This window comes from Dama dama, chromosome 7, assembly GCF_033118175.1.
Source record: "Dama dama isolate Ldn47 chromosome 7, ASM3311817v1, whole genome shotgun sequence".
NCBI classification, from domain to species: Eukaryota; Metazoa; Chordata; class Mammalia; order Artiodactyla; family Cervidae; genus Dama; species Dama dama.
Window position 1 is genome coordinate 22,799,754 of NC_083687.1, and position 14,400 is coordinate 22,814,153.

A 14,400-nucleotide genomic window follows, 5' to 3' on the forward strand; every position below is an offset into this window, starting at 1 on the left:
CTACTTAAAAGACCGAAGGTTTGTGGGGGCAGGGGCCCAAAAAGTCCAGTATGTATTCTAGAGGGGACTGCTTGAGGGTAAAGGAGAAAGTCATTTAGGGCTGGTATATCGATGGCAACACTGCCGAATGTTGAGGATTGAGGGGAAAGGTGGAATTTGCCCCTGGTTTTTGTTGAAGGGGACCTGGGGGGTCTCCTACTTGGAGTTTTCTGGAATAGGTTTCCCTTCAATATCAAATTTAGATTTACACTCTTTGGCCCAATGCATTCCTCTACGGCAGTGACAACAGATTTTTTTTTTTTTCTTTAATTCACTTTCTTAGGGCAGTCTTTTTTTTTTTAATGATACTTATCTCCACATGTAAAGCATCCTTCATTTTCCTTTTCTTAAGGCAGCGACCATTGTTTTAGCTAGCATTTGCATCTTTTGAATTTCTGATCCTATTTTGCGACAAGCCTTCAAATAATAAAAAATAGTCCCTGTATCACGAATTGGGGCTATAGCCCTTTGACATTCCTGATTTGCATTTTCATAAGCAAGTAATTTCTCTAATTGCCTTTTAGCTTCTTCTCCAATTACTGTACAGGAAATAGCAGTTTCTAATCTAGCTAAGAAACCAGCATATGTTTCATTAGGTCCCTGCAATATTTTAATGTAGCTACCTGTAGGCTCCCCTTGAGGAGGAATTCAATCCCAAGCTTCAAGGGCCACTGTTTTTAATTGATAATACAATAAAAGAGGGCATCATATTTGAGCTTCTATAGCATCAAATTGTCTGGTGCCAGTTAACATTTCAAAAGTAATTTGGTTTTGGGGAGTGCCAGCTCGAGCATTTCTGTTAGCATGATCTCTGGCTGTATCTTGAAACCACGTTGTCCATTGAAGATACTCTCCTGGTTTAAGGAGAGCTTTTATTAAAATTCGCCAATCATAGGGAATAAAAGTGCCAATAGAAGACACCATAGCATTTAGAATCAGTCTAGTAAAAAGCGAATGTGGGCCATACATAGTTATAGCCTTTTTCATTTGTTGCATGTGAAAAAATTAATACCTTCATATTGAGGTATTATCTGCCCTTGAGCATTTTTAGAAAGGCAGAAAAACCATCAGCTTCAGAGACTTGTGATTTCAAAGCCAGCAATTCAGAGAGCCACTGTTGCGAAGGGGGTAGATTATTGTTATTCAGAAAGGTGTTGTCAATTTGAATGTTAAAAGGTGTCTTAAGGGAGTCTTTGTCAGGATCATTAGGTTTTATGGAGGGAGAGACTTTGGGATATGTGCCCTCTGGCAGGGGAGGAGCGTTTGGAGCAAACAGGGGCAGGGTTGGTAGGGAAATCTTAAAGTATCTTTTGTTGTGCTAATTGGGCCTTTTGTAAGGTATCATCGTCTAATTCACACCCATGTAATAAGTGTTCTGCCTGTTGCTGAATATCATGAAGGCTAGAATTACCTTGAAATGGCAGAATCACAGCTTCAATGAGAGCCCATAGGGGCCAGAAATCTATCGGAACTACCTTCATTAGGGAACCAAGGGTTACATTCAACCACTGTCTGAAGGCAAGCCTCTATTCTCTAGCGTGAAACCGAAAATCCCTGAACTTTAAATAAGTACTGATGTAAAGTAGAAAAGTGAGGGGGCTTTCCAGCCGATTGACCCGTGTCTTAGTACTTACCGGCCTCAATAGGCCCTGGGGGTCCCTCCGTCCGAATCTTGCCACGCGTACCAGAGCCCCTGTTTCTTGGCGCCACTTGTTGGTCCTTTAATGGACCAGAACCTGGTGGTCCGGAGTCAACGATGAGAGAGTTAAAGAAGTAAAGAGGCTGATATTTCCTGGGTTACACAGCCGGCTTCCGCGCTCCAGGGAATCAGCCAGAAATAGATAGATAGAGAGAGAGAGAGAAAGAAAGACACCAAAGGACCAAAGCTCTGATGGAGCAAAGGTGTTTTAATCAACATGGCATGGGCATATATACGGTTATTTATTCTCAGCAAAGATAAAGATTAAAATTCCAGACTTACAAAACACAAGGTGATCCCTATTAAAGAGAGAAGAAGGTACTTATCACCATAATGAGAAACTAACAAAGGAAATGCCTGGAGTCCTCAGCCTGGGAAAGGCGTGCCTCTCAATTCCTGAATATTCAGGAATTAATAAGGGTCAAAGGTTTCCTGACAGATCCTTAACACACGGGAAGCCTCTGGTTAAATGCTTCCTGACATAACTTTCCTTCCAAGGAGTAAGCGTCTTTTAATATCACGGCTGCAATCACCATCTGCAGTGATTTTGGAGCCCAGAAAAATAAAATCAGCCACTGTTTCCCCATCTATTTGCCATGAAGTGATGGGACCGGATGCCATGACCTTAGTTTTCTGAATGTGGAGCTTTAAGCCAATTTTTTCACTCTCCTCTTTCACTTTCAACAAGAGGCTCTTTAGTTCTTCTTCACTTTCTGCCATAAGGGTGGTGTCATCTGCATATCTGAGGTTATTGATATTTCTCCCAGCAATCTTGATTACAGCTTGTGCTTCATCCAGCCTGGCATTTCACATAATGTACTCTGCATATAAGTTAAACAAGCAGGGTGACAATATACAGCCTTGACATACTCCTTTTCCTATTTGGAAGCAGTCTGTTGTTCCATGTCCAGTTCTAACTGTTGCTTCCTGACCTGCATACAGATTTCTCAAGAGGCAGGTCAGGTGGTCTGGTATTCCTATCTCTTTCACAATTTTCCACAGTTTATTGTGATCCACAGTCAAAAGCTTTGGCATAGTCAATAAAGCAGAAATAGATGTTTTTCTGGAACTCTCTTGCATTTTTATGATCCAGCGGATGTTGGCAATTTGATCTCTGGTTCCTCTGCCTTTTCTAAAACCAGCTTGAACATCTGGAAGTTCATGGTTCACATATTGCTGAAGCCTGGCTTGGAGAATTTTGATCATTACTTTACTAGCGTGTGAGATGAGTGCAATTGTGCGGTAGTTTGAGCATTCTTTGGCATTGCCTTTCTTTGGGATTGGAATGAAAACTGACCTTTTCCAGTCCTGTGGCCACTGCTGAGTTTTCCAAATTTGCTGACATATTGAGTGGAGCACTTTCACAGCATCATCTTTCAGGATTTGAAATAGCGCAACTGGAATTCCATCACCTCCACTAGCTTTGTTTGTAGTAATGCGTCCTAAGGCCCACTTGACTTCACATTCTAGGATGTCTGGCTCTAGGTGAGTGATCACACCATCTTGGCTATCTGGGTCGTGAAGATCTGTTTTGTACAGTTCTGTGTATTCTTGCCACCTCTTCTTAATATCTTCCCCCAGCCTGGCTCCCCCTAAAAGCTATCCCGGACTTTCAATAGTATGCCTACTCCTTGTCCTGTCCTTATTGGGCAACTCCGATGCACCCCCCCCCCCACCAAAGCTCCCCAATATTTGCACTTTTAAGAGCAGAGACTATATTTTCTACCCCTATATTTAAGACAGAGCAGGTGCTGATCTATAATGGGTGGTCCCTAAATGTCTGTTGAGTTGAATGAATTTGTACTCATAGCCAGAAATTCTTCATGGGATATTGTGTGTATAATTGAATTGCCTGATATTTGAAAAATGTAAATGCATAATATTTGTTGTTTGGAGTTGTTTAAAATATCTGATCCTTCAAAAGAGACTAGCTTTAACATTTTGAAAAAGTAATGCTTCTTGGAAGAGACTATTATTGGGGATCGATGACAAGGCTCTCCTCATTAGTATACTCATGAGTATCCTCAACTGTCACATAGGAGACTGGGGTTCAAATCCCCAAAAGGGAGACAAAAGGACCTATTTTGAGTTTCTTTCCTTGTGGCTCAGGTGGTTGAAAAATCTGCCTACAATGGGGGAGACCCAATGCAAGAGACTCAACTTTGATCCCTGGGTCAAGAAGATCCTCTGGAGAAGGGAATGGCAACCCACTCCAGTATTCTTGCCCGGGAAATCCAATGGACAGAGGAGCCTAGTGGACTACAGTCCATGGGGTTGCAAAGAGTTGGACAGGGCTGAGGGATGAACACTCTCACACTTTCACTTTCACCATCCAAGTAAAGTTCAAATAACATTACTAAAAAGGTCCTTTCAGCTTGCAAAGTGATAATTCATTTGGATGGGTTCATCATATTTTTAATTAAACTTTTTCTTAATGTGCAATAATGAAAAGTGCTTAGAGCCATCATATGTTTGAGTATATCCCCCAAAGTGCCGAAAGAGTAGCAGGATTTGTCAGAAGCTGGTGGGTCACCAGTTTGAGCAGGGACATTATTCAGCTTCACTGACCTCACAGTATAGACATTGTGTTTGAGATTATTATTTCCTACAATTATTTTCTAAAGAATGATTTTTAAAAATTGAGGATATACATTGATGCAATTTGTGCTTAAGTATACAACAAACTAGCTAAGGCAAAACAAGATAACAATAAGAAAGCTGGCCAGGAAATCTAGTACTTTGGAACTAAGAATAAAGAAACAAAAAGAATTTGTTGCCTTTAAGATGTGAGCTAAATGAGTGTTTTAAACATAGCACAATCGAATTAAAATGTAATTTTCTTCAGAATAATCTTCCTGGTTAGAATAAGTTTTCACCAGAAAGAAAGGAGGTAGACGGGTTTTTCAATACAGATATCTTCTGATAAATTCCTAAGAAAACACTGGGAAGAAATGATGGCAGTTTGGCATGAATTAGACTGGTTGAAATTGTCATTCTTACAGAAATTGTAATATTCTCTTTCATACCAGGTCAATATTCAGCAGAAAAAAAAAGGAATAACTAGAATGGTATTAGTTCATTTGTCTGGAAATATAAAGAAGGGTGAGGTCAGATAAAACTTAACTCACTATGCAGCTGCTGCTGCTAAGTCACTTCAGTCATGTCTGACTCTGTGCGACCCCATAGATGGCAGCCCACCAGGCTCCCCCATCCCTGGGATCCTCCAGGCAAGAACACGAGTGGGTTGCCATTTCCTTCTCCAACGTATGAAAGTGAAAAGTGAAAGTGAAGTCGCTCAGTCGTGTCTGACTCTTCGTGCCTCCATGGACTGCAGCCTACCAGGCTCCTCCATCCATGTGATTTTCCAGGCAAGTGTACTGGAGTGGGTTGCCATTTCCTTCTTCATAACTCATTATAAGATAAAGGAAATAAGGGCAAAAAGAAAAGGTAATGTGTTCTTAGCTTAAAAAAGGTATTTGAGGTTAAATCTAAATATATGATGAGATTATCATCTCATCACATTTTCTATCATCCAACTAATAGTTACTGTTGAGGAAAGCATTGTTTTGAGCTGAGCAATGTGCTAGCTATATAAAAATGTATAAAATAAAGTACCACACTTTGAAGGTCTCCTGGGGGGTTGTTGATAAGACTTATAAGATGAAAAGAGCTCCTGTAGTAATTAATAGCTAACATTTGCTTATTAGCACTCACAACTTGAGAACGTAGTTTCACATACCATCTTGTAAGTTTAAAAAATATATTTCTAGATTTTGCTCTTCTATTGGGATTTCCATTGGCTTCTCCTCTTGAAGACAGCATTGGGACTTCGCTGGTGGCCCAGTGGCTAAGACCCTGAGCTCCCAATGCAGGGGTTTCAGGTTCAATCCGTGGTCAGGAAACTAGATCCCACATGCTGCAACTAAGAGGCTGAATGCTGCAGCTAAAGATCTTGTATGCCACAGCAAAGACCCAGAGCTGCCAAACCAAGAAAAACAAGATATTATTAAAAAAGTAAAAGAGACAGCATTAATTCTGGGATGGTTCTTAGCTGTACTTCAATTTTCTCATCCTTTCTTATGGTCCTACTCCCTGATCCTTCGAATTTCTTTTATGATCCAGTATGTCAACATCACCTCAAACAGATTTTGCCTTCTGAATTTACAAAGTGATTTTGCTTATTTCAATTTTCAAACTTCTAAAATTTATGGTTTCTGATGGAAATACTACAAATCTTGAGATTTCTAGGGTAGAACTGATTTCTAAAATATGTGGTTTCTGATGGAAATCATACAGATCTTGAGATTTCTAGGGTAGAACTGATTGTGGATTTTTTACCTTATCAGATTATGCGACCTGACTTATGGTTAAGAAAATATGTTCATCTTATGGCCTCACTTCTTTATCACTTATATTTAGTCTGAAACCTTTAACTGACTTCTAACTTTTCTGTTCTATATGTGCTGAATATATGCAGCTATATATATTATGTATTCTGTTATGTATATTCCTAAGTTACAGTTTCAAAGGTAATCTTATTGTCAAATCCAGTGTTCTTTTTTCCCCTCCTTCTGTTTTGTTTTCCTGACCCTCTCTTCATTTCTATTCATTGATCTTTCTTCTTAAAATATCTAGTATCCTGGAGACTAAGGTATTCAGTTCTCTTCCTATAATATCTTATATTTTTCTTTGTTTTCTTCTATGAATCCTCTTTTGACTCTCATCAGTCTCAGTCATTCAAAGTTTAAATGGTTTGCTTTCTTATGGGTTGCATAAAACTCAACATTCAGAAAACTAAGATCATGGCATTGGGTCCCATCACTTTACAGCAAATAGATGGGGAAACAGTGGAAACAGTGACAGGCTATATTTTTGGGGGCTCCAAAATCACTGCAGATGGTGACTGCAGCCATGAAATTAAAAGATGCTTACTCCTTGGAAGAAAAGTTATGGCCAACCTAGACAGCATATTAAAAAGCAGAGACATTACTTTGCCAAAAAAGGTCCATCTAGTCAGGGCTACGGTTTTTCCAGTAGTCATGTATGGATGTGAGAGTTGGACTATAAAGAAAGCTGAGCACCACAGAATTGATGCTTTTGAACTGTGGTATTGGAGAAGACTCTTGAGAGTCCCTTGGACTGCAAGGAGATCCAATCAGTCCATCCTAAAGGAAATCAGTCCTGAATATTCATTGGATGGACTGATGTTGAAGCTGAAACTCCAATACTTTGGCCACCTGATGTGAAGAACTGACTCACTGGAAAAGCCCCTCATGCTGGGAAAGATTGAGGGCAGGAGGAGAAGGGGATGACAGAGGATGAGATGGTTGGATGGCATCACTGACTCAATGGACATGAGTCTGAGTAAACTCCGGGAGTTGGTGATGGACAGGGAGGCCTGGCATGCTACAGTCTGTGTGGTCGCAAAGAGTTGGATATGACTGAGCGACTGAACTGAACTGGACTTCTTATGCCTTGCAGGAGTCAGACAGATTTCAGGATATTTCCCTTGTGTTTCCACTTTCACCCCTTACTTCAAGGACTCCTTCAGGTTGTAATTACTGCCATCCTCCAAGCCTTAGCTCCACTTATACCCTCCTCCTGAAGCTTGCCTTTACTGTTGTTGTCTAGTCACTAAGTCCTGTTAGATCCTCTTGAGACCCCATGATCTGTAACCTGCTAGGCTCCTCTGTCAATGGGATTTCCCAGGCAAGAATACTGGATTGGGTTACCATTTCCTTCTCCAGGGGATCTTCCCCACCCAGGGACTGAACCCATCTCTCCTGCATTGTAGGCAGATTCTTTACCCCTGAGCCACCTGGGAAGCTTGCCTTGCCCTTAGCTACACACACACCTCATATTGTCAACTATCTGTTCAGGTCTCTCTTCCTGGTTACACTGCAAAATCTGTGAGGATAAGGGCTGGACTTCAGGTTTTTTGGTTTGTTTATTTGTTTGCTTGCAAGGGGAGGGTGAACACAATACTCAATAAATATTTGTTGATTGAAGAGTCACACTCTGTTTCATGGTTTCAATACAACACAACCAATATGTACATTTTTTAGATGTGCATATTAACTTTTTTTCCTTTTTCCTTATTGGTCTCTGACCGTAACTGACACTTTTTGTTCTAAAGGTATGCTATGCAGTCTATTTAGAAGTAAAAGATTAAGGGATGTCAAATGCAGGCCTATAGGAGATAAGTGGAAATGGATATTTATGAGGTTGCCACTATCAGCCAGAGACTGTGCTTCGCACTGTAAAGATTTCTTTCAACAGACTCAAGAAACTGAAATCCAGCAAGGTTAATTTATCCAAAGTCCCATAAAAAATGAATGGTTGTGCTGAGTTTCAGAAATCCAGGTTTGCCTGGATGATTGTGAAACTTAAAATAACACAACTGCTTTCAAAGTCACTAGACAAGAGTTGGCATTCAACAAATGTTGCTGTCTGAGGATTGGGTTTGCTTCAACAGTAGGAGAAAAAAGTTGCTGAATGTATACACACACACACACACACACACACACACACACATTCTGGTTATCATGCAATTCACTTCTCCGCCTGATGTTCTAGTATCTATAACATGGCTCACAGGATATAGCTCAGAATATTATCTATAGCCCTTGAGGAAGAATTAAAGGTCCTTGACTATGCCTAATGACTACATTATTATTTAGTCTACTTTGGCTGTTTTCTTCTGTTTCCGCGTTTCTCACTTCTCTGATTAAACTTATTCTTTGACTAAAGTTTTCCCCAGACAAAAGGTAGACAGAGGACATGTTTTCCGGGGTGGGGGTGGAGGGCAAGGACCATACGGTTCTGCTCCGTTTTAACGTCTGATTACAATAATCCTATGCTCTTCTTCATATTGAGGCTAGAAAAAATAAATACCAGCCAATATTTCAAATTATGACTATCCCGCCCTGCTCCCCATCAGGTAGCAATTTGTATTTTCAAAAGAGAAAAGGGGATTAGAAAGTTGCCTTCAGCAGACAGAAACTAAAGGAATCCACTAGTTGAATCCTATAAAAGAATTTATTCTGTGCCTATGATTTTTTTTTTTTTCGATGAAGAAATGCTTCTAATTCATACAGAACTTTGCAAGGTAAACCGCAGGTCCTGTTTGCAGCTGGGTCTCTAAAGGTCGAAAGAAAGTGGGTTCTCTCTTTCTCTACTCTTGCACGTCTCTCTCGCGGTCTCGTTCAGGTCCCCCAAAGCCTGCCGTACTGCAAAAAACAACAGTGCAAAGTGGGGCAGCCCAGGCTCACTTTGCCTATCAGCAAAAACTCTGTGAATCCATCGGAGGCGACAAACCACACAAAACGCCGGTCCCAGCTGCTTCGAACCTCAAGGCAGAGAAGTGACCGCAGTTACGCCGCTCGTCTCCCTCATCCGCTCCGCGCACCTGGACGCGGGCGGCGTGAGAGCCCCAGCCGCGACGTCACCGCACCTGGCAGCAGCCCCAGCGCGGCGGTGAGCCGGAACGCAACGGGGGCGGGGCAGGGAGGCCTGGGGATTCTCGCGAGATTTTCCTCCTCACGGCCCAGCTCCCGGCACCTTCCCGGCCTCTGTCCCGGTCTCCACCTCACTCTTTGGCGTCGCGTTCGAGGACGGCGGGCGCCTACGGAGCTGCCAGGGGCGGGCTCCGGGGCTGGGCTGGCGCTCTGCGTCGGAGCCGGCGGCCAGAACGAACCGGCAGGTCCCGCCCCGAGGCAGGAGCGACCGGGGGTGGGAAAACCGCCGGCTGGGCGGGCGGGGGAGGGCCCTCCGTCCGCCGCGAGTGAGGAGCCGCAGCCGCCGCCTCTTCCTTGCGGGCCGTGGGGACCGGACTGGCCGGGGAGCGCCGCGGGCGGATGGAGGCTCCGGGTCCCGCCTGAGCTCAGCCGGGCTAGAGCCGAGCGGAGGGCCCGCCTCCTGCCGCCGGAGCGGCCGCGCGAGCAGCGGGAGGAGGAGGAGCAGCGAGCGCCGGGCTGCTCCCCGCCGGAGCCCCCAGCATGGGTAAGGGACCCGAGTGCGCTCCTCGCCACCCGCTCCGACCTTCCGGATTCGGGGAGGCGGTTCCTTTTCTCGATCTCGGCGGGGAGGGGGCGGGGGTCGGTCCCTGCGCTGCCGCACGGCCCGCTCCCTGTGTCCCCTCCTCGCTCTGCCTTCCACCTGGCTCATCTCGCGGAGAAACTGGTTGCGGGGCCCCAGGGTGCTTTTCCCGTCTGGCGCTTTTCTTTCCACCTCTTTTCCTGGTTTCGGGAAAGGTGAGGGGACGGGGGTGGGGTCGGTCCGATCACTTCGAGCCAGCCCAGCTCGACTTAGCACCGAACTTCCCTCTTTACCCAGTCCCTTTCGTCCCAGATCCTGCTGGGATGGGGGAAGGATGATCGAAAAACTTGACCGAGTAGCACTTTCAACTTCTGTATCTTCTGCGAACCTTTTTAGAGGTTGGCCTTTTAAAGCATTGTTTGTTTGTTAGAAAAGGCATTTTCCACCCCCCCAGGCTGAAACTTTCAAGGGGTATCTCAAGGGCAGGAAAGCTTGAGTATTTGCTCCGTTTCTACCCAGGCAAGTGTGTTGGCACTTATTAAATCTGTTCCTGAGCACTGGATTGGAGTTTAGTAGGATTTCTGCGTTGAACCCTTTGAGAAGCAGTTTCCTGTTTGGAGTTAGACTTCCTCGCTAGAAGGGGAGAAAAGTACAAGGCCTTATATGTTATTTACAGTGTGCTTTAAAGTTTTGTTTGGAGCTAGAGAAGGAATGTGTTGCAGACTGGTGAAAGGGAGTTTTGTTGAGTAATGTAACAATTCTTTTGATAACAAAAGTTCGATGTGGGCTAGGCGCTATCTCCCTCAATCCTTTGCAAATGAAAAGCCCTTTAAAAGAGAACTTTTTAAAAAATCAAACTGTGTCACTGTAAGGCATATGCATGCTCTGTAAGAGTAATCCCAGTGTTGGTTCTGTAATCAGAAGGATGCTGTCACTTTTTGCAGTTCAGGAAAGAGTTGGTACTGCTTCATCTCAACAAACTATTAACTGAAATTAATAATTCATGAGACTAACAAATGATTTAGAAGCAGGACAAACACACAGTACTGCTGATGTGGCACCTACTGCCCACACATTGTTTTGTGGGAAATGCTTTAAGGATGCTGTTTATAGACAAGTCGCAATAGCTCTTCTGTGTTTTCCTAGACTTTATACTTTTATGATCTGTCTCCCTTTTGCTTTCAGGTAACTTTTGTGCACAAAGTGCTCTTAAACTTAGAAACAGTAAAACTTTTGTTACTTGGGACTTTCCAATGAATTTCTTTCTAATTGATTAGTTGAGCTTACTGGGTAATTGAGGGTTTATCCTTTAAGCTTCAAATTATAAAACCACTTTGAATGCAGATCATACTAAAATTAAATGTGTAATTCTTTTCTGTTTTAAATAGGATGCAGAGTATAATTAAATCCTTTGATGACCTAGGGTCATCTGTTGGATTGTATATAGGACTCCTGATCAGATTTCTTTGCATTTTGAAGTTAGTATTTTTCATGCTTTGCTGTTGGATGTGCTTGTTACTGTGATCAGTGTCCCCCTTCACCCTCTCATCGCCAGTTTTCTACACTGTTTTTTTTCTACGGAAATCAAATTTGTAATTCTGCGAAGGGAAAAAATGAGTTGACCTTTATTTAGTGTGTGAGATCTTCTTTTGAGAACAGTGAATGTCCATCCTTGCACATTGGAGTGTCTATTTTGGTTGTCCAGAGGCCTTCACTCAGTGACTTTGCTATGTTCTACTTAGGTGAGTTCTGCCATATTATCTTAGTACAGAGTGATGTTTGTGTGCTCTACTGGACTGCCCAGAATGTATTTTAAAGTATGGTTACTTGGGGGCATGTGCAGTTAATTTTTGAAAGGTATTTGTCAGATATTGTCATGTGAATGTATACTTTAAATTTATTGGTTATATATTCATAATAAAACTATCAAAATCATTTAAGGAGTTTTTTCTTTAATATAAATCTAAGGTGCTTGATTTTGCTGTCATAAGTCTTTACTTCCTACGGCTTAAGATGACAGCTTAAGGGATTCCCTGGTTGTCCAGTGGTTAGGGATCTGAGCCTTATTGCCAAGGGCCCTGGTTTCAATCCCTGGTCAGGGAATGAAAATCCCACAAGCCCTGCAGCATGGCCAGAAAAAAAAAAAAAAAAAAAAGATGATAGCTTAAAATATTTACATGGTATTTTATCTAATTTATCACAAAATGAAAAATGTTTAATTTCTTCACTTTGAAATAACTTGGGTACCTATTAAGTGATGGTTCTTGACATTTAGGTGGTAGAGCTAGAGTTAAAAGCATGGACTCTGAACTGGGACAGTTTAAAGTCAAATCCTGGCTCTTCTGTCTACAAGCTGTTGTGATTGAGCTTCAGTTTCTTAATCTATAAATGGGATAAAACTATCAACCTGAGGTTATTAGGAGGATTGAATGAGTTAATACTTGTAAAGTGCTTAGAACAGTGCCAGTGTTGCTTGCTGTTATTTTCATTTTCAAATAATGAGATAAAATAAATGAAATGAGTAAAATAAATAAATGAAAAAATAAAAATTTTCAAATAAATTTCCCCAATTCTTGCACCAACTTGAAAAAATAATGCAAAATATTTGACCTTTTTTGAAGCGTATTATTATCTTTAAAGACCAGTGGGATGAAATGATTTTGTACCAATGCAGAAGTAGGTAACTTTCAACATTCGGTATACTGTGAGAAAGTCCAGTGTTGGTAGTAAGGTTAGTAGATTAGGAAAAACTAAGTGGGATGAGTGCTCATAGAGACTTACTTGAATTTTATCTTAAATGTAAGCACTGTTTTTAGTTTGTGCATTTGGTTAAATGTGGAAGAATGCTTATAAATTTGAGGTATTCTGTGGGAAAGAATTTAGGGAGAGTGTTAGCGAGATGGAAAGACAGTACTTATATTTCTTACTCCAAAAGTACAGATCTGCATTTTGGAATGTAATAAGACAGAAAGTAATTGGCACAAAGTGTTACTATATGTAACTTCTTATTTTTGAAAAAATAAGTCGATTTTAAGGACTCTATTTTTCTTAATTTTAAATAAAGTTATGAACTTCTCACATATGACATATAACAAGTCAACATGTTTAAATTATGAGGCAGTTAATGGACAGAAATACACAGTTGGTTTAGAGATAATATGTGCATTTCTATAATACAGTGATTTATTTCTTTGGCTCAGTGTTTGGTGAAAATCTTGATTAACCCAGATAAGTAAGTGCAACTAGAAATTGCCTGCTAGTGGCTCACCTTTTAATTTCAGGATTTACTTCAGTTAAACTAATCCAGAACACGAAAGTGGAATATTAGGGAATTTTGTTTCAAAGTTGAATCCTAGTAAATAATCAGTTGTATTCTTTAATTAGTAAGTACTTGTAATCAGATTTGTCTTAAGTGCTTCAAATTTGGATAGATATAATTCCATAAAATCACATTTAGGGTGAAAATATATTCATAATATATTTTTCCATAAAAACCAGCTTGAAGTTTGCCATGTATCTCTCTAAATGAGGGGTTAGCCAAGTAAGATGATGTCTTATTAACTTAATAAGATGATTTAAATTTTGGGACATTTAAGGTAAGAAAGATAAAATGTGAAGTGCTTTTGGTTCATTCCATATTGTGAATCAAAAATATCTTCAAATTTTTATTTGTAAGTAATCCAATCTGATTTTTTTTTCCTCCTCTTCTGTGTCATGGAATATCCTCTATGAAATATTTTTTAAGTATGATACCATTTTCTAATGTGTTTTAAAAGTGGTGTCATGTTAAGAGGTTGAAGATAGGCAAAGAAAGAGGTGTGAAGATTCTTGATTTGGGTGAGACCAGGACAGCTGCAGATGTGTAAACTGGTGCAAGTTGTGAAAGATCTGAAAGCTTTTGGAATTTGTGTTCAGAAAAGAAAGGGGAATAAAACCTAATATGATGTGATTGAAATTTAGCTAAATTGGTAATCATTATGATGGATCTGTGACTTCGTTAATTGTAAAATTTGATATCCAACTATTAGGCAGGTTTACCTCAAGCAGAATTAGTTCTTTCTCAATGGAGAGGCCAGAACACTGGCCTGGGAAATCTGGATGAAGGTCCATGTACACCTATAATTAGCCTCTCAGCATGAGGGATACAGTATAGCAAAAGCTCGTGCACAGACAGGCGGAGTTGGCCAGCTTGGCATGGTGGTGAGCAGCAGGCACCCTGGAGAGGTTCAGACTGGTATCTTGGAAAAGGGAGGAAATGGGTTTTAGCAGTAGGTTTTAGTGACCTAGTAAGGGAGAAACAAAACCAGACAAGGTCCAGATTTCTTATGAGAGATACAAGGTAAGGTATTTGTTCCTGGGAACAAAAGTGAGCTTGGTTATTGGATTGTTTAGGATGACAGGCAGTAATATTGACAAAGTAACTGAACTCTTAAACTGTTGATCTTACTTATTTTCTGCTTGGCACTACATGAGTAGCTGAGTCTGTGTGTGTGTTCTAGGTTGTCTTGGGTAACTGGGGTGAAAGGAGATTTTCTGTCTCAGTGCTTGAGGATGTTTCTTGCTCACAGTTTAGCACTTCCTCTGTTTATTTGGTCTCAGGGATTTGATATCTGCTCTTTTTTTTG

The 14,400-nt window shown here is 41.2% G+C and overlaps 1 protein-coding gene across 1 annotated transcript in view; it reads left to right on the forward strand.

Moving 5' to 3' along the window:
* Positions 1–9,575: 9,575 nt before the first annotated feature.
* The window catches only part of CD2AP (CD2 associated protein), an 83,864-nt gene continuing 79,039 nt past the window's right edge, over positions 9,576–14,400 (forward strand). The window contains exon 1 of the mRNA XM_061146885.1: positions 9,576–9,739. Coding sequence (XP_061002868.1) covers positions 9,736–9,739 — 4 coding nt within the window. The 5' untranslated portion in view covers positions 9,576–9,735. The remainder of the gene's footprint in view (positions 9,740–14,400) is intronic.